Consider the following 22,356-nt stretch of genomic DNA (forward strand, 5'->3'; position numbering starts at 1 on the left):
GGGGTAGGTGTCCCCCTAGGGGAACCACTGGTCTACAACTCCATAGATGACGAGAGATTCATCTTGGAGATGAAAAACATGATAGACGTCGCAGATCCTTTTTATAAAAGACAACCAGTGGCGATTTAAGATCCTTTTTAGGGGGTGCTCAATCTCATCTCAGCCCCCCAAAAAAACATTTTTTGCAAGGCACTGTACTCGTGTCGCATTCTCATTAAGGGCTGTGCCCCCCCTAAAGGTCAGATCCTAGAATCACCCCCTGAAGACAATGCCAGAAAAGAGAAGACATGGAGTTTAATAGACCTTTCTCACAGCAGACATGTTGACATGTCATAGTAGGAAAAGCACAGGTGTGTTCAAACCCATTAATGATGGCTGCATTCCACTTAGGAGAGACCCTGGTATTAAACCATTACTGATGGCTGCATTCCACTTAGGAGAGACCCTGGTATTAAACCATTACTGATGGCTGCATTCCACTTAGGAGAGACCCTGGTATTAAACCATTACTGATGGCTGCATTCCACTTAGGAGAGACCCTGGTATTAAACCATTACTGATGGCTGCATTCCACTTAGGAGAGACCCTGGTATTAAACCATTACTGATGGCTGCATTCCACTTAGGAGAGACCCTGGTATTAAACCATTAATGATGGCTGTATTCCACTTAGGAGAGACCCTGGTATTAAACCATTACTGATGGCTGCATTCCACTTAGGAGAGACCCTGGTATTAAACCATTACTGATGGCTGTATTCCACTTAGGAGAGGTCCTGGTATTAAACCATTAATGATGGCTGCATTCCACTTAGGAGAGACCCTGGTATTAAACCATTACTGATGGCTGCATTCCACTTAGGAGATACCCTGGTATTAAACCATTAATGATGGCTGTATTCCACTTAGGAGAGGTCCTGGTATTAAACCATTACTGATGGCTACATTCCACTTAGGAGAGACCCTGGTATTAAACCATTACTGATGGCTGCATTCCACTTAGGAGATACCCTGGTATTAAACCATTAATGATGGCTGTATTCCACTTAGGAGAGGTCCTGGTATTAAACCATTACTGATGGCTACATTCCACTTAGGAGAGACCCTGGTATTAAACCATTACTGATGGCTGCATTCCACTTAGGAGATACCCTGGTATTAAACCATTAATGATGGCTGTATTCCACTTAGGAGAGACCCTGGTATTAAACCATTACTGATGGCTACATTCCACTTAGGAGATACCCTGGTATTAAACCATTAATGATGGCTGTATTCCACTTAGGAGAGACCCTGGTATTAAACCATTACTGATGGCTGTATTCCACTTAGGAGAGGTCCTGGTATTAAACCATTACTGATGGCTGTATTCCACTTAGGAGAGACCCTGGTATTAAACCATTAATGATGGCTGTATTCCACTTAGGAGAGGTCCTGGTATTGAGCATGCTGACTCACTGAAATATCTTACTGGGACACTTGGTGGAACTGAGCCATCGTTAAGGTTATCAATCTCAGATGTGCTTTTCCTACTATGACAAGTCAAAATGTCTGCTGTGAAAAAGGTCTATTACAGGAGTGCTTGGAGTAGAAGGTGAATACCATCTCAATGAACACGTGATTGTCCTGTAAAGTACTTGTAGAGACAATATAATCTGAGACTCGGCAAGCAAGAACGCAGCACAGACGCCGGAAAATGGGGGTTAAAATGGCTTCTTTTAAAACAAACATGTTCACATAATGTATAGTAATAGATGTGTATGTGGGAGCGTATCTGTAAATGAATGCTGATGAATGAATGAAGGGTGTGATCATTTTAATGTTGGTTTTGGGATAAATGTATTATTAAATTTATTTTGTTGACATCAGCCTGCCCAGGGACTACAGGTGGAAACTAGCACAACTGCTACAAAGAAAGAAAGAAACACAACACTAGGGACATATTTCATAAAACACACACAGTAGTTCCTACCAGAGCCCGTCTACAGAGAGCCTGTTCACTCCCCATTTAGCCCCAGTGTACCGAATTTGGTTGCAGTTCCACCAGAGTTCCACTGGGGGGTGATCGCGGGCCAGTGCAAAATGAATAGGACTATGGAGCTAGACGGTTGAATGAATGGGAGTCTATGGAGCTAGACGGCTGAATGAATGGGAGTCTATGGAGCTAGACGGTTGAATGAATGGGAGTCTATGGAGCTAGACGGCTGAATGAATGGAAGTCTATGGAGCTAGACGGCTGAATGAATGGGAGTCTATGGAGCTAGACGGCTGAATGAATGGAAGTCTATGAATGAGTCTAGAGGGCTGAATGAATGGGAAGTCTATGGAGCTAGACGGCTGAATGAATGGGAGTCTATGGAGCTAGACGGTTGAATGAATGGGAGTCTATGGAGCTAGACGGCTGAATGAATGGGAGTCTATGGAGCTAGACGGCTGAATGAATGGGAGTCTATGGAGCTAGACGGCTGAATGAATGGAAGTCTATGGAGCTAGACGGCTGAATGAATGGGAGTCTATGGAGCTAGGACGGCTGAATGAATGGGAGTCTATGGAGCTAGACGGCTGAATGAATGGGAGTCTATGGAGCTAGACGGCTGAATGAATGGGAGTCTATGGAGCTAATGAATGGGAGTCTATGGAGCTGAATGAATGGGAGTCTATGGAGCTAGACGGCTGAATGAATGGGAATGAATGGGGAGTCTATGGAGCTAGACGGTTGAATGAATGAATGGAATGAATGAATGGGAGTCTATGGAGCTAGACGGCTGAATGAATGGGAGTCTATGGAGCTAGACGGCTGAATGAATGGAAGTCTATGGAGCTAGACGGCTGAATGAATGGGAGTCTATGGAGCTAGACGGCTGAATGAATGGGAGTCTATGGAGCTAGACGGCTGAATGAATGGGAGTCTATGGAGCTAGACGGCTGAATGAATGGGAGTCTATGGAGCTAGACGGCTGAATGAATGGGAGTCTATGGAGCTAGACGGCTGAATGAATGGGAGTCTATGGAGCTAGACGGCTGAATGAATGGGAGTCTAGACGGCTGAATGAATGGGAGTCTATGGAGCTAGACGGCTGGAATGAATGGGAGTCTATGGAGCTGAATGAATGGGGAGTCTATGGAGCTAGACGGCTGAATGAATGGAAGTCTGAATGAATGGGAGTCTATGGAGCTAGACGGCTGAATGAATGGGAGTCTATGGAGCTAGAGGGAATGAATGGGAGTCTGAATGAATGGGAGTCTATGGAGCTAGAGGGCTGAATGAATGGGAGTCTATGGAGCTAGAGGGCTGAATGAATGGGAGTCTATGGAGCTAGACGGCTGAATGAATGGGAGTCTATGGAGCTGAATGAATGGGAGCTAGGAGCTAGCTGAATGAATGGGAGTCTATGGAGCTAGACGGCTGAATGAATGGGAGTCTATGGAGCTAGACGGCTGAATGAATGGGAGTCTATGGAGCTAGACGGCTGAATGAATAGAAGTCTATGGAGCTAGACGGCTGAATGAATGGGAGTCTATGGAGCTAATGAATGGGAGTCTATGGAGCTGAATGAATGGAAGTCTATGGAGCTAGACGGTTGAATGAATGGGAGTCTATGGAGCTAGACGGCTGAATGAATGGGAGTCTATGGAGCTAGAGGGCTGAATGGAGCTATGGAGCTAGAGTTGAATGAATGGGAGTCTATGGAGCTAGCTAGATGAATGGGAGTCTGAATGAATGAATGGAGTCTAGGAGCTCTGAATGAATGGGGAGTCTAGGAGCTAGACGGCTGAATGAATGGAAGTCTGAATGGAGCTATGGAGCTAGACGGCTGAATGAATGGAAGTCTATGGAGCTAGACGGAATGAATGCTGAATGAATGGGAGTCTATGGAGCTAGACGGTTGAATGAATGGGAGTCTAATGGAGCTAGACGGCTGAATGAATGGGAGTCTATGGAGCTAGACGGCTGAATGAATGGGAGTCTATGGAGCTAGACGGCTGAATGAATGGGAGTCTATGGAGCTAGACAGTTGAATGAATGGGAGTCTATGGAGCTAGAATGGGAGTCTGAATGAATGGGAGTCTATGGAGCTAGACGGCTGAATGAATGGGAGCTAGTCTAATGAATGCTAGGAGCGGCTGAATGAATGGGAGTCTATGGAGCTAGACTAATGAATGGGAGTCGGTTGAATGAATGGGAGTCTATGGAGCTAATGAATGGGAGTCTATGCTGAATGAATGAATGGGAGTCTATGGAGCTAGACGGTTGAATGAATGGAAGTCTATGGAGCTAGACGGCTGAATGAATGGGAGTCTATGGAGCTAGAGGGCTGAATGAATGGGAGTCTATGGAGCTAGAGGGCTGAATGAATGGGAGTCTATGGAGCTAGACGGCTGAATGAATGGGAGTCTATGGAGCTAGACGGCTGAATGAATGGGAGTCTATGGAGCTAGACGGCTGAATGAATGGAAGTCTATGGAGCTAGACGGCTGAATGAATGGGAGTCTATGGAGCTAGAGGGCTGAATGAATGGGAGTCTATGGAGCTAGACGGCTGAATGAATGGGAGTCTATGGAGCTAGACGGCTGAATGAATGGGAGTCTATGGAGCTAGAAGGCTGAATGAATGGGAGTCTATGGAGCTAGACGGTTGAATGAATGGAAGTCTATGGAGCTAGACGGTTGAATGAATGGGAGTCTATGGAGCTAGACGGCTGAATGAATGGGAGTCTATGGAGCTAGACGGCTGAATGAATGGGAGTCTATGGAGCTAGACGGCTGAATGAATGGGAATCTATGGAGCTAGACGGCTGAATTTGTCTGTTTTGCCCGATTGCCGTTGAGAAATCTCAGATTCGATTGCATTTTTTTGCGGGTTCAAGATGGGTTACAAGTTGAAAGTTGAATGAACGAGTCCTTAGGTCCTTTGGATTTCTAACAGGTTGAGTCGTTGAGTCTCCATTGACCTCCATTCATTCTGACCTCGCCCGTGAGCACCCCCACATGGAACCAGAGTGGAACTGCAACCAGGTCAGAAGCCGGAGGTATCCCCGGTGGAAGAAGTTTTTACGATGTTTTTATCGGGTTTTTACAATGTTTTTGTCTGGTTTTTTACAATGTTTTTGTCGGGTTTTTACGATGTTTTCGTTGGTTTTTTTCAATGTTTTTACGATGTTTTTTTCACTGTTTTTTTCAATGTTTTGTCAGGTTTTTACGATGTTTTTGTCGGGTTTTTGTCTTTTTTTTCAATGTTTTTGTCGGGTTTTTACAATGTTTTTGTCGGGTTTTTTTTCAATGTTTTTGTGTGGTTTTTACGATGTTTTTGTCGGGTTTTTTTCAATGTTTTTGTCGGGTTTTTTACAATGTTTTTTTTCTTTTTCAAATGCTATAGAATTAATCCAAATGAAAGTAGTGACCTGATCATTTATTTTACTTATGAAGAGCGTTGTTTGGAACCATCCATGTTATTTTTTTTGACAATTTGATTGAAAAAAACTCAAATTTCTGATACAGAAACTTTCTGAAAACACGAGGGTTATTAGACATTCTCTGTTCCTACCCACCTGACCCAGGACCAGAGGAACCACCACGGTCATGAAGAGCTGAGAGAAGATGGAGGAGAAGGGAACGGAGGAGGAGGAGCCGAGCTGGAGGAGGAGAACCACGAGGAGGTTAAACAAACACTGTTACACACACACACACACACACATTTACTTATCCATCTACCTACGTACCTATCGCAGGGCTGCCCAAACTAATCACTTAAAAGGTCTGGATCGGATATTTCAGCTCAGAGGTCGGGAACGATTGGCGATAAAAAAATAACAGTTAATCAACTCACTTTTAACTTTTTTTTTCCAGCTTATTTGTCGGTGTTTTTCTAACGTTAATGTAATTCTGTCTGAGGCTTTTTTCCCGCTTTTATCAAAGCGTTATCGCCTTTTTTGACGTATTTTTTTTTAACGCTTTTTCCGTTTTTTGTTTGTCTCTGAAATGTTTCTGCTGCTTTGACAGCGAATAACTTCACATCTGAAGCGTTTAAAGACTCTATTTGTCTGTTGTTTATTTCTAAAGAAACACGACAATGTATAAAAGGCTCCATTACCTTGTACCTCACGTTTTGGCTCCGTAGCAGACGCTTTTATAAAAATAGGCTAATGATTGGGTCATAACCAAGACACTTACTGTCACACAGTAGAGGAATTACCGTATAGTACAGGAGAAGCTCACAGGCAGTTTGGACTTACATGAGCTGTTTAGGTTTAATTACTAATGTTAACTAGCATGTTAGTGATCAGTAATTAGCCTGTGTCTATGTTATCTCCTTACATATACCTACACTCTCCGTCTCTGTAAGATTGGGAATGATTGAGATTTCTCTCGGCACAGCTACCAGAAGACTTACAACTTTCAGACACGTTGCTCACGTCACATCTACGTCTACAAGCTCAGTTGGAGGCTGCTCAGTAACGCTCAGCCAGCACCGGGAAAGAGACTTCTGATATCCTTCACTGGTCTCCGTCCAGAGACACGGGGTCTGTTGGTTCATTAATTTTACTGTCTATATATCAATCTTCTCAGCTAGCTCTCAGTAAGAAGCTGGCGAGCGAGTTAAATAATGAGGTGAATGACTTACAAACAGCAGAAGCAGCACTGGAGTCACTACGATTCCCTGCAGGACAGAAAGACACGATTAGAGCTCTGTGTCCACGCACAGCTCACACTCAGGTTCAGTACCGCGCCTTCAGAGGAAACTCACCAGGAAGCTTCCAAACGCTGAGTTAAAGATGGCAGCAGCCTGGAAACACACACACACACACACACACACACACACACACACACACACACACACACACACACACACACAGACACACACACACACACACACACACACACGCACAGACAACCACACACACAGACAGACACACACACAGACAGACACACACACACACACACACACACACACACACACACACACACACACGCACACGCACGCACGCACACACACACACGCACACAGACAACCACACACACACACACACACACACACACACACACACACACAAGCATGCACACACACAGACACACGCAAACACAGACACACATGCAGACACACACACAGGCACGCACAGACAACCACACACACACACAATATTACTTTTCATTATTACACCATTTGTCAAACACTGGTGGATAATGACCTCATTGTGTTATATAGTGTGTGTGTGTGTGTGTGTGTGTGTGTGTGTGTGTGTGTGTGTGTGTGTGCGTTACCTCGTTGCCTCCGACAGCCTTGGTGAGAATAACAGCCGAAGAGACCGGAGGGGGCATGCAGCTCACCGTCTGTAACCTAGGAAACCACAGCAACCGGATGAAGAGGAGGGGAGAAGGAGAAGAATCGTCATCAAGAACATTTGTCCTTCCTCTGCTGCGGTTCTTTAAAAGGTCAGAGGTCAGGGTGCTAACGTGGCTCCTTGTTAAACGGTAACTTTAGATTTTTATGTCTAAGTGACTAATGGGAACAACATTGGGGCTGTGCAATTAATCGAAATGTAATCACGATCATGATTTTGGTTCCCAACGATCACAAAAACTGAATAATCTAGAAAAACAATTATTTAGCTCGTTACGTTTAGCAAAGTAAACTCTTATTTTCTCTTGTGTTCTGAATGAAAAAATAAAATTTAGTATTAAGGCAAATTTCACAGTTGTATGTATTTTTTTCTGTTGATTTATTTAACTTTTTACACTGTTTTTTAAGTTCAATAATTGCAACATCTTTCCAGAAGCCAACGAGTAATCGTGTAAAATTATCACAATTTCAATATTGACCGAAATAATCGTGATTATATATTTTTTTCCATAAATCGAGCAGCCCTAGAACAACAGGAATTGCACCTTTAGTTTTTGCCACTGGCAACATTATGGAAAGGATTCCTACAGACACAGACCTCGATATACTTTTATAAAATAGTTCCTAAATCGCCATCACCAAACCCACCATACTCCAAATAAACAGTCATATCTGCGTGTATAGAGCCGGCATACGTCCACATAAAACTCCCCGAAACCAGGGTGGTGATGTTGGAACAGTGGAAAGACAAACCAAAGAGGGCTTTTGAGATTTTACGATTATAAATATATTTATAATATATTGTTTTGTTTTTTAAATGGAGTCTGGTGGGTTTGGCGATAGCGATGTCGGGGGGGCTGTTTCATGTCAAAGAAAAAGGATCTTACTCTTTAACAAAAAGGTCTATCTCTGTAGGGATCCATCCCATAATCTTAGTCAGTCAGACACTGTCAGCGGTAAAAACTGAACTTTTAGTGGACGGAAACTGACGGTGCGCAATTGCCCGTTAAGGTTACATTGCAGCTAGTTTCTTTCTATAAAAAAGCTCAGGGGACAGGCAGCTAGCAGATAGTGAGGAGATGTTTTTTACAGTGTGTTCAGGGGACAGGCAGCTAGCAGATAGTGAGGAGATGTTTTTTACAGTGTGTTCAGGGGACAGGCAGCTAGCAGATAGTGAGGAGATGTTTTTTACAGTGTGTTCAGGGGACAGACAGCTAGCAGATAGTGAGGAGATGTTTTTTACAGTGTGTTCAGGAGACAGGCAGCTAGCAGATAGTGAGGAGATGTTTTTTACAGTGTGTTCAGGGGACAGGCAGCTAGCAGATAGTGAGATGTTTTTTACAGTGTGTTCAGGGGACAGGCAGCTAGCAGATAGTGAAGAGATGTTTTTTACAGTGTGTTCAGGGGACAGACAGCTAGCAGATAGTGAGATGTTTTTTACAGTGTGTTCAGGAGACAGGCAGCTAGCAGATAGTGAGGAGATGTTTTTTACAGTGTGTTCAGGGGACAGGCAGCTAGCAGATAGTGAGATGTTTTTTACAGTGTGTTCAGGGGACAGACAGCTAGCAGATAGTGAGATGTTTTTTACAGTGTGTTCAGGAGACAGGCAGCTAGCAGATAGTGAAGAGATGTTTTTTACAGTGTGTTCAGGGGACAGGCAGCTAGCAGATAGTGAGGAGATGTTTTTTACAGTGTGTTCAGGGGACAGGCAGCTAGCAGATAGTGAGATGTTTTTTACAGTGTGTTCAGGGGACAGACAGCTAGCAGATAGTGAGGAGATGTTTTTTACAGTGTGTTCAGGGGACAGACAGCTAGCAGATAGTGAGGAGATGTTTTTACAGTGTGTTCAGGGACAGGCAGCTAGCAGATAGTGAGGAGATGTTTTTACAGTGTGTTCAGGGGACAGGCAGCTAGCAGATAGTGAGGAGATGTTTTTTACAGTGTGTTCAGGGGACAGGCAGCTAGCAGATAGTGAGGAGATGTTTTTTACAGTGTGTTCAGGGGACAGGCAGCTAGCAGATAGTGAGATGTTTGCTGTATGTGACAAAAAAAAGTTGTAGCCTAAAAAACGCGTGACATGTGTCTTTTTAACAGAGACGTAAGGACGAAGGAGTTTATTTAATATTTACATTTAACAGGACATCCTCGCTCACTAGTGGAAGGTTTTTATTTTTTTTTTTAAAAGTGGACCTTTTTGCAGTTTTTCCCTCAACCACCCAAACCCCCGCTTTCTACGGGCCTGTTGTAGAAATAACTAGTTAGAAAAAACTAGTAATTAACTACCGTAGTAAGAAATAACTAGCAACAGGATGCCTAATGTCCCTCTCCAAACCTAACCTAACCCTTATTCTAACCTGAACCTTAAAACCATCTTAAACACATTTTAAAAAGGTTTGTCGTAGAAGTCAGGACAGACCAGAATGTCCTCGCTTTTCCAAAAATCTCCCCAAACACTGAAACTGGTCCTCACAAATATAGATGAAGTACACACACTTTGCAGTGAATGTGGCTCTTTGTGTGCGTACGTAACTCGCCCTTCAGGTACAGTCAGGCAGGGACCTAGAAATAAAGGATGGCATTCACACACAAACACAAACACACACATTCACAAGCCACACACACACACACACACACAGAGCCACTAACACACGCTCACACACACACACACACACACACACACACACACACACACACACACACACACACACACACACGCTCACATACGCTCTCACACACACACGCTCACATACGCTCTCACACACACACGCTCACATACGCTCTCACACACACACACACACACACCCTACCCTCTGAGCAGCCATTGGTCGATGGCGGTGAGTGCGAGCACTTTGAGCAGCAGCCAGACGACCAGCGGGAAGAAGACGAGCGTGAAGGACTGAACGAACAGGTGGAGCCGCACATGAAGCAGCGCGCTGGTCAGCTCCTAAAGACACACACATCATTACATCATTACGTCATTACGTCATTACGTCATTATGTCATTACGTCATTATGTCATTACTCACACATTCATCAGCTTCGTCATTACGTCATCACTCGCGCGTTCGTCTGCTTCGTCATTACGTCATCACTCGCACGTTTGTCAACTTCGTCATTACGTCACCACTCGCACGTTTGTCAGCTTCGTCGTCACTCGCGCGTTCGTCAGCTTCGTCATTACGTCATCACTCACGCCGTCATCATTACGTCATCACTACGACGCTTGTCAGCCGTCGTCACCACCGCGGTTGTCATTATTACGTCATCACTTTGTCAGCTTCGCATTCGTCATCACCGCACGCTTGTCAGCTTCGCCATTACGTCATCACCGCTTAAGTCAGCTTCGCCATTACGCCATCACCGTTCGTCAACCGTCATTACGCGGCTTCGTCGTCGCACCGGCACTCATACGTTCGTCATCACTCGTCAGCTTAAGTCATTACGTCACCACTTTCGTAGCGTTCGTCCAGCTTATCAATCATTCGTCATCGTCATCACTCGCCGTTAGCGCCGTCATTCGTCATCACTTTCAGCGTTCGCCGTCATTCGTCATCACCGCACGCTCGTCAGCTTCGTCATCATTACGCCATCACCGCACGCTTCGTCATCGTCAGCTTCGTCATTACGTCATCACTCGCACGTTCGTCAGCTTCGTCATTACGTCATCACTCGCACGTTCGTCAGCTTCGTCATTACGTCATCACTCGCCAGCTTCGTCATTACGTCATCACTCGCACGTTTGTCAGCTTCGTAATGAATCGAAAATAAAATCGAATAAAAATACCTAAATTAACTTGAAAGTATTGAACTGATCATTTATTTTACACTAAAGAACGTCGTATAGAACCATCCACGTTATTAACAATAACAATTTGTTGAAAGAAACCCAAATTTATATAGATATAGAGACGTTTTGAAAATGGGTTAAACCAGAGCCTCTTTTCTTTAAACCCAGCCCGAGTTTCCCCAGTGACAGCGAGAGGAGCGTTGCGTTGTTGTTTCTTACCTCTGTTTTCAGTGACAGGCCGCTGTTGAAAAAGATGAGCGAGACGGCAACGTACGCGATGGTGATCTCCGGCTTTAAAGGCCCTGAGAGAGAGAGAGAGAGAGAGAGACAGAGAGACAGAGAGACAGAGAGACAGAGAGAGAGAGAGAGAGAGAGAGAGAGAGAGAGAGAGAGAGAGAGAGAGAGAGAGAGAGAGACAGAGAGAGAGAGAGAGAGAGAGAGAGAGACAGAGAGAGAGAGAGAGAGAGAGAGAGAGACAGAGAGAGAGAGAGAGAGACAGAGAGACAGAGAGACAGAGAGAGAGAGAGAGAGAGAGAGAGAGACAGAGAGACAGAGCGACAGAGAGAGAGAGAGAGACAGAGAGACAGAGAGACAGGGAGACAGAGAGAGAGAGAGACAGAGAGACAGAGAGAAAGACAGAGAGAGAGAGAGAGAGAGAGAGAGAGAGAGAGAGAGAGAGAGAGAGAGAGAGAGAGAGAGAGACAGAGAGACAGAGAGAGAGAGAAAGACAGAGAGACAGAGAGAGAGAGAGAGACAGAGAGACAGAGAGACAGGGAGACAGGGAGACAGGAGAGAGAGAGAGAGAGACAGAGAGAGAGACAGAGAGACAGAGAGACAGAGAGACAGAGAGACAGAGAGAGAGAGAGAGAGAGAGAGAGAGAGAGAGAGAGAGAGAGAGACATAGAGACAGAGAGACATAGAGAGAGAGAGAGAGAGAGAGAGAGAGAGAGAGAGAGAGAGAGAGAGAGACAGAGAGAGAGAGAGAGAGAGAGAGAGAGACAGAGAGACAGAGAGAGAGACAGAGAGACAGAGAGACACAGAGAGAGAGAGAGAGAGAGAGAGAGAGACAGAGAGACAGAGCGACAGAGAGAGAGAGAGAGACAGAGAGACAGAGAGACAGGGAGACAGAGAGAGAGAGAGAGACAGAGAGACAGAGAGAAAGACAGAGAGAGAGAGAGAGAGAGAGAGAGAGAGAGAGAGAGAGAGAGAGAGAGAGAGAGAGAGAGAGAGAGAGAGAGAGAGAGAGAGAGAAAGACAGAGAGACAGAGAGAGAGAGAGACAGAGAGACAGAGAGACAGGGAGACAGGGAGACAGGGAGAGAGAGAGAGAGAGAGAGAGAGAGAGAGAGAGAGAGACAGAGAGACAGAGAGACAGAGAGACAGAGAGAGAGAGAGAGAGAGAGAGAGAGAGAGAGAGAGAGAGAGAGAGAGAGAGAGACACAGGGAGACAGAGAGAGAGAGAGAGAGAGAGAGAGACAGAGAAAGAGAGAGAGAGACAGAGAGACAGGGAGACAGGGAGACAGAGAGAGAGAGAGAGAGAGAGACAGAGAGAGAGACAGAGAGACAGGGAGACAGGGAGACAGGGAGAGAGAGAGACAGAGAGAGAGACAGAGAGAGAGACAGAGAGAGAGAGAGACAGAGAGACAGAGAGACAGAGAGACAGAGAGAGAGACAGAGACAGGGAGACAGAGAGAGAGAGAGAGAGAGACAGAGAGAGAGACAGAGAGACAGAGAGACAGGGAGACAGAGAGAGAGAGAGAGAGAAAAGAAAACCAAATGCATTTACAATTGACATACTTTGACCTTGCATTTCCATGTTATGCCCCTTCATCTCCTCCACTACATCTCAGAGGCCATTATTGTACCGTGTACTCCACTGCATTTATTCAACAAGTTGCTCTTTACGTTAAAAAAAACAAAACATAATATGATGCAGTACTACCCTACTAATCTACCCAGTAGTACACAAAGTCTCTCAAATCGGCTCCAAAATGCACGCACATGCATGTGTTAGTGATGAATAGCAATTTAAAATCACAGGCACTCTGTGTTGATATTATTCATATTAACAGACCAAAGAGAGGTTTTCCAGCCACTTTGTTCGTGTTCGTGTAAAGAAAAAAAAAAGAAAAATTGGCTGCAACTTCTGCTATTTGAAGCAGGAGTTTTCGAGGAGCACTTGAAGGCAGCATCTGAGGCAGTAAGCAGCACAGGAGCTTATCTAATCTACGGGGTAAAATATGAAGGTGCGACTGGAGCTGATCTCTGACTCCACTTATATCAGTTAAGGTGATAACTGTGTATTACCTCTCGGAGAAAGTTGTTTTTATCTATATCACTTTTCTACTCCTCATGTCAAAATCCTGAAAATGAAATGCATTGCTAAGTTTGAGTAAAGTGAGGAAATAATGATGTAAGCTCATAAAATAGTGTGTTAGTGTGCATGCGCATTTACGGGAGCGCGGAGAGGTGGGTGAAATCCAACCTGACATACTGCTGAATGCAACGTGTCACTGCTGTGCCAGGTAGGGTAGGGTAGGGGGGAAACACACACACACACACACACACACACACACACACACACACACACACACACACACACACACACACACACACACACAGTTCTACCTTGTATATGAACTTCGAACAAAACCTCCTTTAGAAAATCGCGAAATTTAGAGTACAGTTTCTTTTTTTAAACATTAGTTAAAAAAAAAATTGCTTAACTTGACATAACCAACAAGATCCAAACTTGAATTCGGCGTACATTATGTACATGAATGAACACGTATTTGAGCAGACATCTCACTATTCTGATCACTAGTAAGTAAAAACAAAGTCCACGTTCCGGGGCGATTGGCGAAACGGAGTTAAACCAAGTCTTAAAGTTGGCAGTTTATTTAAAGTAAAATAATTGGCTGATAAAAACCACACTTATGCCGATTTCTCAGGTGACTTCTAATGGTTAATATAAGGTCTTAATCCTTCGTCTACGAGACCATGTGTGATGTGAAGCCAACAGTAAAGATAAAGAGGGGGGAATTCTTTCTAAGTATGGCACAGACGTACCAAAAGTAGCCACCCTCTGTGAGTAGTTAATATAACACATTATCCGGTGGTTGTAAGACACGTGCAGACATTGTTTAGAGACTGTAGTGAACTTCAGTGGATGTTCAGAGCCAAACTCTGACATATCACTCACCTCCTCTGACACCGACGCTGGGCTGCAGTTTGGCCGATAAGATGACCAGCACTATCCCGACGATGAACCATTCCTTCCGTACCCTCGCCAGGAGGCCCATGTTTCAGCCCCCGGGGGGGGTTCACCGGATCAGCCCGACCGGCTCCCGTCACACCAGCCGCCGCCGGACCGAACTTTTACAACTCTTCAGCTGCTTTTCTGGAGCTTTTCTTTCTGTCAAACATCCGAAGCCGAACAAACCGGAGCTACTTCCGGACACATGAGCTACATCAGGGCCGTAAAGACTGAAGGAAAGGCGCAGCACAATTTTTTTTTTTTTTTATAAATTACCGTATCACAGCTAAAAACAACACACCGTAAATATCAACAGAAGAGCTACATCAAGGTCGTAATGACTGAAGGAGAGGCGCAGCACAGTTTATTTATTTTATTTTATATATTACCGTATCACAACTAAAAACAACATACCGTAAATACCAACACAGGAGCTAAATCAAGGCCGTAAAGACTGTAGGAGAGGCGCAGCACTTTTTTAAAAATTATAAATTACCGTATCACAACTAAAAGCAACTTACCGTAAATACCACGGAATGCCATTTTGTTCTATATTAAATAAATATGCCTATAAAATACTTCCTAAACTACATAAATGACTCATGTATATATTTTATATAATTCAGCTATATAAACATATAAACATATAAAGTACTAGAGACCCAGACTTGAGTAAAAGTACAAGTGCTCTATCAAAAAAGGTGACTTGAGTAGAAGTTGAAGTGCTGTTTAAGCACCACACTTAAGTGGAAGTAATTAAGTATTGCAAGTAGTTTATTTTAAAATGTACTATTTAAGTACTGAAATATGTACTGAAGTAAAAGTGGAAGTAGGAGAAAAAAAAGTAATACTCCAGTAGAGTACAGATACAGCATTTTAGTACTTAAGTACAGTAGTAAAATAGTTCTACTGCGTTACTATACATCTCTACATATAAATGAAAATGTAAATATATACATGAGTCAACATTTTTGTATTTACATGAGGCATTTTTATTGTTATTCTAATTATTAGTGGAATATAAAGGGTCCATGTAACACTGCTGTTCCCGGTTCGAGTCCATCGTGGGACTGTTGCTGCGTGCCCACTCCCCCCTCCCCCGCCACCACACACACACATTTCCTGTCACCTCCCAACTTTATGGCGTCAAATAAAAGTAAAAATGCCCCCAAAAGTAATTAATCAAGACTTAGAATCAATCTACAGTCATGCAGGCACCCAACAAAGTGAAGGCAGTACTTATGCACAGCGGTGCTTTGAGCTAAATGCTAATTATTAGAAGTCAGTGTTTCCTCTTTGTTGATTTTGTAGTAGCGGCCCGCCACGCCAACATTTCTGCCGCCACGGTATCAGAAATAGGGCAGACGCACAATGGCTGCCTTTTAAAATTATCCTGCCGACATAATGCACCCTCCCCGTTGGCTGCCGCTCACATTGCATTTTAACAACAAGTAGAACTATTCAGAGGCTATTGGGCCCGTCCAGTTTAACTCCACATGCTGTTGTCGTCAAAACGTTCGCTGCTTCCTGTCGGTACACGATCCGTTCTGCCTGCACGATCCGTTCTGCACATGCGCAAGATATTACTGTTTACGACCTGCACGATCTGTTCCGCGCTAGCCTATGGCTAGCCTCCACCGGGAAGCTAACGTTAGTTTAGCTAACAGCTAATTCGGCTAACCGCTAGCTGAGAAGCTAGATTCGGTCTAAAATGACGTTAAGTCAAACTTAATGGGAAAAGCAGGCTACAGCTACATTAAGACTTTACAGTAATAACAATAAAGACAAGTATTGAGTGATTGTATTTTAAATGAGCACAAGTAAAGTAGAACTGACGTAACAGCTGTTATATATGTTAACATTTATTTTTACGTTTTATTTTGAGTGTCTTTTAAAGTTATTACATGCCGTCTCAGCTAGCAGTTAGCCGAATTAGCTGTTAGCTTGGCTGTGGACCGGAAGTGTGGAACAGATCGTGCAGTGTCGTAAATCCTCGTACAACAGCGCATGCGCGAACATTTTGCGCATGCGCAGAACGGATCGTGTACCGACACTTCCGAGTCGACTGTTAAACGAAAAAGCTCCACCAAAAACGTCACCGCGGTGGATCCGTTCTAATTGGACAACGTTCAACTTGTCAGTTCTGTCAGCTCATCGTCCTGATGTCAAACATCTGGAAACATTCAAACGGTAAGTGAGTCCGTGTAATAATAATATAAATTTGGTCGTTCGGACAGACCTGGCTCCACTGCTAAAAATAATCCTAAAGGAAACGCTGGAAGGTCATTTTAACTGTAAATTTCACCAAAGTTATTACAAGTCATCTTGAGGGGGAACGTGAACGTCTGAACACAATGTTCCTGCTAATCCATCCGATAGTTGTTCAGATATTTCACTCAAAATCTCAAATGTTAAAGGTCCCATGGCATGAAAATGTCCCTTTATGAGGTTTTTTAACATTAATATGCGTTCCCCCAACTGCCTGTGGTCCCAGAGTGGCTAGAAATGGTGATAGGTGTAAACCGAGCCCTGGGTATCCTGCTCTGCCTTTGAGAAAATGAAAGCTCAGATGGACCAATCAGGAATCTTCTCCTTATGATGTCATAAGGAGCAAGGTTACCTCCCCTTTCTCTGCTTTGCCCGCCCAGAGAATTTGGCTCACCCATGATAGAGAGAGACATCATGGCTTTCAAACGAGACTTCAGATACAGTATTAGGGGACCACTAAGGTCTATATAAAAGAGACTTCAGATACAGTATTAGGGGACCACTAAGGTCTATATAAAAGAGACTTCAGATACAGTATTAGGGGACCACTAAGGTCTATATAAAAGAGACTTCAGATACAGTATTAAGGGAACACTAACGTCTATATAAAAGAGACTTCAGATACAGTATTAGGGGACCACTAAGGTCTATATAAAAGAGACTTCAGATACAGTATTAGGGGACCACTAAGGTCTATATAAAAGAGACTTCAGATACAGTATTAGGAGACCACTAAGGTCTATATAAAAGAGACTTCAGATACAGTATTAGGGGACCAATAAGGTCTATATAAAAGAGACTTCAGATACAGTATTAGGGGACCAATAAGGTCTATATAAAAGAGACTTCAGATACAGTATTAGGGGAACACTAAGGTCTATATAAAAGAGACTTCAGATACAGTATTAGGGGACCACTAAGGTCTATATAAAAGAGACTTCAGATACAGTATTAGGGGACCACTAAGGTCTATATAAAAGAGACTTCAGATACAGTATTAGGGGACCACTAAGGTCTATATAAAAGAGACTTCAGATACAGTATTAGGGGACCACCAAGGTCTATATAAAAGAGACTTCAGATACAGTATTAGGAGACCACTAAGGTCTATATAAAAGAGACTTCAGATACAGTATTAGGGGACCACTAAGGTCTATATAAAAGAGACTTCAGATATAGTATTAAGGGAACACTAACGTCTATATAAAAGAGACTTCAGATACAGTATTAGGAGACCACTAAGGTCTATATAAAAGAGACTTCAGATACAGTATTAGGGGACCACTAAGGTCTATATAAAAGAGACTTCAGATACAGTATTAGGAGACCACTAAGGTCTATATAAAAGAGACTTCAGATACAGTATTAGGGGACCACTAAGGTCTATATAAAAGAGACTTCAGATACAGTATTAGGGGACCACTAAGGTCTATATAAAAGAGACTTCAGATACAGTATTAGGGGACCACTAAGGTCTATATAAAAGAGACTTCAGATACAGTATTAGGGGACCACCAAGGTCTATATAAAAGAGACTTCAGATACAGTATTAGGGGACCACCAAGGTCTATATAAAAGAGACTTCAGATACAGTATTAGAGGGACCACCAAGGTCTATATAAAAGAGACTTCAGATACAGTATTAGGAGACCACTAAGGTCTATATAAAAGAGACTTCAGATACAGTATTAAGGGAACACTAACGTCTATATAAAAGAGACTTCAGATACAGTATTAGGGGACCACTAAGGTCTATATAAAAGCATCCAAAGAGCCCCATGTCATGGGACCTTTAACCTCATGGTGGCGCTAGAGGAAAGGTCAGAGGATCAAACCAAGTCGGTAGGATTCGTCGTCTGGGAAACGTGGACGTCTGGACGGAGTTTCCTGGAAATCCATCCGATATTTGTCGAGATATTTCTGGTCCAAAGTTGTGGACGGACCGAATGAAAACTGAAATTTCAGTCACGTTTGTGAGTTAAAAAGTATTTGAAACCAAACATAACCTCAAGTGAAATTTGACCCATTTTCTTTTTCCAAAAAGTTTTTATATCAGAAATTTGGGTTTCCTTAAACGAAATTGTCAAAAATAATAACGTGGATGGTTCCGTACGACGCTCCTCACAAGTATAATCAATGATCAGTTCACTACTTTCATTGAATGTGGGTGTTTTATTCAATTTTATAACATTTGAAGAAAAGAACTGATTAAAGAACGAAGATAAAAGGGACAAAAATGTAATAAAAAACTAGAACAAAAACGTCAAAAGCGCAGACAAAAATAGACAAAGAACTCCAGAAAAGTGACAAAACGTCGGAAAAAAGTGACAAAATGTTGGAAAAAGTGTCAAAAATGTTGTAAACGTGACAAAACGTCGGAAAAAGTGACACATCGGAAAAAGTGACAAAATGTCTGAAAAGTGTCAAAAATGTCGGAAAAGTGACAAAAATGTCTCAACAAAACAAGAACAAAAGCGCAGAAAAAAAGAACTACGGAAAAGTGACAAAATGTGGTAACAAAAAAAAGAACACAGTTAAAAAAAGAAACACCGGGAAAAGCAACAAAAGCTTCTTACTAATTTTATAACGTTTAAAGAAAAAAATTGATAAAAGAACGAAGAAAAAAGTGACAAAAATGTCGTAAAAAAGCTTCTTATGGTTTAAATTTTTAATTTTGAGCCAGAAAATCCAGGTTTAACCTCTATTTAGCCTCTCATGAGTTTATTATGCTGACAAGGAAGGGAGATTACATCCCGTCACACATTTACAGTAGCTAAAACACATATAATATATCAACCAGCTGTTATGTGTGTGACTTCCTCGTCCTTTTAAAGAGCAGGAGTAAGATTATCTGATAGAGAGTTAGTACCGGGCAGCAGCAGAACTATCTGTAGACGCCCCGGTGGCGTCCGCTCGCTTTCCAAGCGATGAGTCGCCGCAGGGCGGCCGGGGAGGCCGCCTCCACGTCGGCGCTGAATTTCCAGATCAGGGAGTGGGCGCGAGCGTTGGCCACCAACACCTGACAGGAGACACAGTGGAGATTGTTGCTGTTGGATTCGTCTGTATATATATATCCACGTTACACGCACACAACGTCCAATAACAATATCTAGTTTTTCTTAACGTGCAATATGCAGCAATTCAATAATTAATTCTGCTTTCAAACTTTTTTTTTTTTTAATGTCATATTTAAAGAAAACACTCTTTAGCATTTGTATTTATTCATTTTCCAACTTCGTTTTTAGTGAAAATACAGTATGTATGAGCCAGTGGAACGACATTTTGTTCACATGTGCACTCTGTATGTACAGTTGAATGACAATAAAAGCTATCTATCTACATATTTATCTATCTATCTACATATCTATCTATCTACATATCTATCTATCTATCTATCTACATATTTATCTATCTACATATCTATCTATCTATCTACATATTTATCTATCTACATATCTATCTATCTATCTATCTATCTATCTATCTATCTACATATCTATCTATCTATCTATCTATCTACATATTTATCTATCTACATATCTATCTATCTACATATTTATCTATCTATCTACATATCTATCTATCTACATATCTATCTATCTATCTACATATATAACTATCTATCTACATATCTAACTATCTATCTACATATCTATCCATCTATCTACATATCTATCCATCTATCTACATATCTATCTATCTACATATCTATCTATCTACATATCTATCTATCTATCTACATATCTATCTATCTATCTATCTATCTATCTATCTACATATCTATATATCTATCTACATATCTATCTATCTATCTACATATCTATATATCTACATATCTATATATCTATCTAAATATCTACATATCTATCTACATATCTATAGAGCTGGGCTATTTGTTTTCCTAAAAAAATCTACTATTTTTTTATAAAAAACTCGATTTACGATTCAAGTGGAGTATTGTATTAATTATATTTAATTAAAGTGCATCAACATAAACAAAATTGCAAAGGCAAACCCTTGCTCTAACTGAGAAGTCACTGTGCAGTGTGCAACAAAGATTGTTAAACATCCAAATTATTTATACTGTATTTGTATTGAAATTTTTTTTTGAAAATATGAATCGATTTGACCTACCAACTCGATTTTTAAATCAAATCAATTTTTTTCCCAGCCCTACTATCTATCTATCTATCTATCTATCTATCTATCTATCTATCTATCTATGTTCCACTTTGCTAGAGTGCTGTCAGAAATTCTGTCCCCTTCCTCTGTCTCTGTGTTGGCCTTCTAACCTCCGTCTGATTCGTGAGGACTATGTTTAACTGCTCCTCAGATCTCTGCAGGGTAAATCCAGACAGCTAGCTAGACTATCTGTCCAATCGGAGTTTTCTGTTGCACGACTAAAACTACTTTTGACCGTACACATGTTCCACCAAAACAAGTTCCTTCCCCGAGGCTATTTTGCAGAGGCCAAGACGATCTGCGTCTGATGTACTTCTCTCAACTTTCTTGAATAACCTTTTTAAAAGTTCCTTTGTTCCAAATGTGCTACAGAAAGCCCCAAAACAAGGGTAGAAATTCACTAAGGGAACTGTACCTGAGCTTTCTGCAGCAGAGCCACATCTCCCAGCTCACAGGCAACTTCATAACCCTGCAGGAAGTACTCACACGCTCTCGTATACTGGCTCTACACACACACACACACACACACACATACGCACACACGCACACACGCACACACGCGCACACACAGAAAGGATAAGATGAAACGTTATTTATCCTGAGGGAAAGAGAGTACAATGTGGGAAGAGTGCACATATAAAAAGTTTAAGATAACAAAAGAAAGAATAAATTAAATTAAAAATAAATAAATTAGTTGTATTTGAGGTGCTACGCTAACGTGTAATGATTTCTACCAGAACTTCATCAACTATTTTAATCACATAGACACTAATGTACATATGTTTTCATTAAGGAGCTCGTATTGACTTAAACAAAACTGTGTTAGCAGTAAAATGTTGTTTAAAAAGTGTTTTATTAGCTTTTTTTTGTGTGTTTGTGTGTGTTCTGTGCATGTGTGTGTGTATGTATGTGTGTTGTGTGTGTTGTATGTGTATGTGTGTGTGTGTGTGTGTCACATACCGTTGTGTGGTAGATATTGCCCAGACACAAGAAGGCCTCCACCAGGGTGTGTTGCAGCCCGTTGCAACGTGAGATGTCGGCTAACTTCTCCAGACACTCGAGCGTGTCTTGTATGTTTCCCTCACTGGCGCGCGCGCGCACACACACACACACACACACACACACACACACACACACACACACACACACACACACACACACACACACACACACACACACACACACACACACACACACACACACGTGAATCTATTGGCGCCTGCTCGCCAGTGTCGGTACGAATGTTTATCTTGTGTATGTCTATGTGTGTGTTTGTGTGTGTGTGTGTGTGTGTGTGTGTGTGTGTGTGTGTGTGTGTGTATACCTCTCTATAGACTTGGCCATGGCCTTGTAGGACTTCCCCAGCTTGTCTGCATCCTGCAGTGTGCCAGAAATCTCCATGCAAGTGTTGAAGAACTGGACACACAAACAAGTAGACACACACACTCGCTTTTTCTTTTTTTTTTTTAAATAAAATAGTTCAATATGTACAGAATGTGTGTATGTCCTTTGTGTGCATGTTCTGAT

At 42.4% G+C, this 22,356-nt stretch overlaps 2 protein-coding genes across 5 annotated transcripts in view; both read right to left on the reverse strand.

Moving 5' to 3' along the window:
* slc10a7 (solute carrier family 10 member 7) overlaps window positions 1-14,693 on the reverse strand; it is a 30,138-nt gene extending 15,445 nt beyond the window's left edge. For 2 of the 4 annotated variants that reach the window (XR_003690922.1, XM_028564131.1), the window contains exons 1-7: window positions 14,326-14,692; window positions 11,344-11,426; window positions 10,145-10,281; window positions 7,259-7,334; window positions 6,744-6,782; window positions 6,621-6,656; window positions 5,548-5,631 (exon numbers count right to left, since the gene is read on the reverse strand). Coding sequence is in view for 3 of the 4 variants with exons in the window: in XM_028564131.1 (XP_028419932.1) it covers window positions 5,548-5,631; window positions 6,621-6,656; window positions 6,744-6,782; window positions 7,259-7,334; window positions 10,145-10,281; window positions 11,344-11,426; window positions 14,326-14,425 (555 nt within the window). In the remaining variant the exon portion in view is untranslated. Of the gene's footprint in view, window positions 1-5,547; window positions 5,632-6,620; window positions 6,657-6,743; window positions 6,783-7,258; window positions 7,335-10,144; window positions 10,282-11,343; window positions 11,427-14,325 lie in introns of all 4 variants that reach the window. The other 2 variants (XM_028564130.1, XM_028564129.1) reach the window with 2 other exon arrangements.
* Window positions 14,694-19,161: 4,468 nt separating this feature from the next.
* On the reverse strand, window positions 19,162-22,242 carry LOC114546192 (tetratricopeptide repeat protein 29-like). Its single transcript, XM_028564880.1, has 4 exons — window positions 22,154-22,242; window positions 21,790-21,913; window positions 21,245-21,334; window positions 19,162-19,666 (listed from the first exon to the last, which is right to left on the reverse strand). Exons 1-4 carry the CDS (start codon window positions 22,228-22,230, stop codon window positions 19,532-19,534), a joined length of 426 nt encoding a protein of 141 aa, XP_028420681.1. The 5' UTR covers window positions 22,231-22,242; the 3' UTR covers window positions 19,162-19,531.
* Window positions 22,243-22,356: the final 114 nt, after the last annotated feature.

This window comes from Perca flavescens, chromosome 19 (genome assembly GCF_004354835.1).
Source record: "Perca flavescens isolate YP-PL-M2 chromosome 19, PFLA_1.0, whole genome shotgun sequence".
Classification (NCBI taxonomy): Eukaryota; Metazoa; Chordata; class Actinopteri; order Perciformes; family Percidae; genus Perca; species Perca flavescens.

Bases quoted from the DNA above. Each gene is read 5' to 3' on its own strand.
- LOC114546192 (XM_028564880.1), bottom strand. From the start codon at position 22,230: ATGGAGATTTCTGGCACACTGCAGGATGCAGACAAGCTGGGGAAGTCC. The intron at 21,914-22,153 runs GTATACACACAC...CGCGCGCGCCAG, and splicing joins ATGGCCAAGTCTATAGAGAG to TGAGGGAAACATACAAGACA. The intron at 19,667-21,244 runs GTACAGTTCCCT...GTCTCCTGTCAG, and splicing joins CTCTGCTGCAGAAAGCTCAG to GTGTTGGTGGCCAACGCTCG.